Source organism: Pteropus alecto, unplaced genomic scaffold, assembly GCF_000325575.1.
Source record: "Pteropus alecto unplaced genomic scaffold, ASM32557v1 scaffold76, whole genome shotgun sequence".
Lineage (NCBI taxonomy): Eukaryota > Metazoa > Chordata > Mammalia > Chiroptera > Pteropodidae > Pteropus > Pteropus alecto.
Genome location: NW_006443138.1, coordinates 28298773 through 28302348, shown reverse-complemented (window position 1 = coordinate 28302348; position 3576 = coordinate 28298773). Strand labels below are relative to the sequence as shown.

At 43.2% G+C, this 3576-nt stretch overlaps 1 protein-coding gene across 1 annotated transcript in view; it reads right to left on the bottom strand.

Moving 5' to 3' along the window:
- Positions 1-1975: 1975 nt before the first annotated feature.
- Positions 1976-3576, bottom strand: part of LOC112472295 (maestro heat-like repeat-containing protein family member 7) — a 6939-nt gene continuing 5338 nt past the window's right edge. The window contains exons 6-9 of the mRNA XM_025041080.1: positions 3360-3497; positions 3027-3144; positions 2478-2618; positions 1976-2161 (exon numbers count right to left, since the gene is read on the bottom strand). Coding sequence (XP_024896848.1) covers positions 1976-2161; positions 2478-2618; positions 3027-3144; positions 3360-3497 — 583 coding nt within the window. The remainder of the gene's footprint in view (positions 2162-2477; positions 2619-3026; positions 3145-3359; positions 3498-3576) is intronic.

Genomic DNA, 3576 nt, shown 5'->3' with positions numbered 1-3576 from the left:
TGAGGATGTGGAGAAAAGGGAACCCTCATACATTGTTGGTAGGATTGCAAATTGGTACAGCCACTATGGAAAACAGTCTAGAAGTTTCTCAAAAAGTTAAAAATGAATATACCTTTTGACCCAATAATTGCACTTCTGGGTATTTATCCAAAGAAAACCAAAACAATAATTCATAAAGATCTATACACCCCTATGTTCATGGCAGTGTGATTTATAATAGACAAGATAGAGAAGCAACCTAAATGCCCATCAACAGATGATTAGATAAAGAAATTATGGTTCATATGTACAATGAAATATTACTCAGCCATTAAAAAAGTGAAATCTTACCATTAACAATGACATGGATAGACCTAGAGGTTATTATGCTGAGTAAAATAAGTCAGAAAGAAAAATATCATATGATTTCACTTATATATGGAATTTAAGGAACAAAAAGAACAAACTAATCAAAAACAGACTCACAGATAGAGTACAAGCTGGTGACAAGAACAAACTAATCAAAAACAGACTCATAGATATAGAGTACAAGCTGGTAACAGCCAGAGGGGAGGGGAGGGGGTTGGGGGGCTAGGAGAAAGGGGTGAAGGGCTGAAGAAGTACAAATTAGTAGTTGATAGATGGTCACGGGGATGGGGAGCATGGCATAGGGAATGCAGTTAGCATTAATGTAATGGCTAGGTGTTGAGCCAGAGGAGAGAAAGAGCAATAAGGAGAATCATTTGTGTCATCAGATTCCTAAAATTAGAGGAGAAAAATTGTGGTGCTGAAAAAAATTTGAATGATGGCTAAAAACTTTCAAAGTTTAGTAAAGACATACATTGAGACTTTAAGAAACTCAGTGAACCCCAAACAGGCTAAACCTAAAGAAATTCATGCCAACATACCCTAAACTGCTGACAACTATAGACAAATGTTAGACAAAATAAAGACATTTTCAGACAAAGACTGAAAACATTTACTATTAATAGACCCTCATGGAAGAAGCCATGAAGGAAGAAAAAAAAAATAATCTAAAAGGGCCCTAGGAAACAGCTATGAGAAGGAAAGGTAAACAAAGAAATTCACAAACATGGGTAAATCTAAATAAGTATTGACTGTATAAAATAACGATGATGCTGATGATGATATTAAAGACCAAATTTGGGGATTTTAAAAGAATGTGGAACTAAAACACTAGATAATATTAATGCTTAAAATAGGAGGGTATAATCAGAGTTAAGCATTTTAAGGTTCTTATATTGTTTGGATGGAAAGTAAAGATTATCTTTATGCTTCGTTGAGTATACATGTTGAATTTTAAAAGTAACTGAAAAATAGATGAATCATTGTCCCTGCCATCATGGGGTGTCCAGGCTCATAGAAAAGATATGACTGATTCAAAAATAATTCACATCCAAGGTTAAAAAACTAAAAAGTTGTAGGTGCCAGAACAGGAGTATTATAAGCATACATCTCTGATGTCAAGGGCCCTCAGCTCTAAAATTCTATGATCTGTAAGGAGGATGAGATGCGGAGTCGGTTGGTATTGGTCTGAGAAGTTCACATTTCTGAGACTTTGGGTCCCATGACAAGGCTCCTAGCATTCTAGGGTCCCTGTGTTGTTTGGAAGGAGGATAGAAGTCATGAGTTCTCTCCCCACTCCTCACTCCATGAGTCAAGTCTGCAAGAGAACATCCTTGGAGTCAGAACCAATCTCCTATCAGTATGTCACTTTTTTCCCCTCAGTGGCTCCTTCAGGGAACTTCTGGTAAGAGAGTAAGTGGATGAGTGTGTGCTACATCTATCTGTAACAGGGAATGAATTCAGGACGTGTCCTATGCACTGCTTCTAGTAGCCAAGTCTCCATTTTTCTGCCCCTCAGTGACTTCATCCTTCCACTGCAGTCCCATGGCCCTGCCCTTGCAGCCTTAATTCAGCTCCCGGGGTTCATGTTCAGTCCTAGCCCATACTGTTCCCAACTGATCCTAGGGAATTAGGCCCATACATCATTGATAAGAGGACACAGTTGCTTGGAGATGCTGGAAAAGACCACCTTGGTGTCCTCTCCCTGCCCATGGCAGATGATGTTCCGCAGGCTCTTCACTGCCTGAACTGTCACTCGCACCTCACTCTTCAGGAAGTCTCGTAAGAATGGAACCAGGCTCTTCAGAGACTCTGACTATTTGGAAGAAGGCAGATATCACTCACCATCTGGGGATCATGCAACACTTTAGGGACAAGGTTTTGAGAAAACAGATGGTGCCTAAGAGAAACAAACACAGGGAATCTGCACCGAGGAAGCTGAAGGGTGGCACTCAGGGGTTTTGGGAGGCCTGATGGCCAGTCTGTGTACGTCTACACACTGGATGTTATACTTCCCTAGGAGGAGGGGTTAGGGAATATACTAAGCTCCAGGTAACTAACACACCCAAGGGAGGTAAACTAAATAGTTCAGAGATTAGCACTCAATTCCCATTTGGTCAACCCACTCTTACTTGTCCTGGGTGCAGTGCCAGGTTACTGATTCCACGGAGCCCAACTTCCTTCATGATGAGGTTGGGCTCCTTGATCCACCTGATTAGATTGCCCGAAAAGTCTTGCCCCAGAGTCTGAGCCACTGATCGGTGCCAGAGGAGCTGTGGGTGCAAGGAGACTACAGCTATGGATGGAGAAAAAGTCATGGGTACCCAGTGCCCCCCTCAACCCTCCATCAGGCCCCATAATCAGGTAAGGACTGTGTCCAGTGAAGAGCAGTGGCGGATCTGCACATATGGAGTAGAGACTAAGGTAAGGAGGATAACACTGATAAGGTTCGAATTTGGGGCCAGATGCTGGGATCCATAGATCATTCTGGGATCCCCTCCCCAGGCTTTCCCTGCTTCTTTTAACCAGGCTCCTAAAGTGGCAGGGAAGGAAATCCCACTTTAGATGGCTGTTCTATTCTAACCACTCTCTGTGCCAAGTTATTTAACATTTGTGTTAAATGTTCCTTAGCTAATGGGAAACGTATGGCTAGAGCTGTGACCCTCTCCCCACGCTTTCACCTGCGCATAGAAGGTCCTGGCCAGGATCTTCCGACGATCATCAAAGCTATAGAGGAGGTTCCTGACAAGATTCAGGATTCGGTGCAGAATGGCTGGCTCACAGTTCTTCACAATGCCACTGGGGTGGGACACAGGAAGCCAAGAGTTACTGGGAGGGAGGTAGCAAGGGAATAGTGTACACAGAACAGAGAAAACATGAGGACTGAGGAACCAGGAGAACTGAGGACTGGGAAATGAGGAAGGGAGGGTTAAAAGCTGCTGTATTTGAGTGCTGGGTCCTGGAAAATTGGGGTTGGGGGCTAGGTATTAGGGGTGCTGGAGAAATAGTCCCACCTTGTCAGGTCCATGATCCCTATGTAGTAAAATTTGGGGCAAGACAGAAGATCCCAGCAGCAATGCTGATTTGCATAGGTCACCACTCCATCATATGCAGCTGCCAATAGCACCAACTTCACTGCCTCCAGGGCACAACTGAAGGCCAACCATCATTGGGTTTGTGAAAAGAAAGGGGCAGAAAGATGGACAAGGTGTTATGCCCTAATTTGCATCC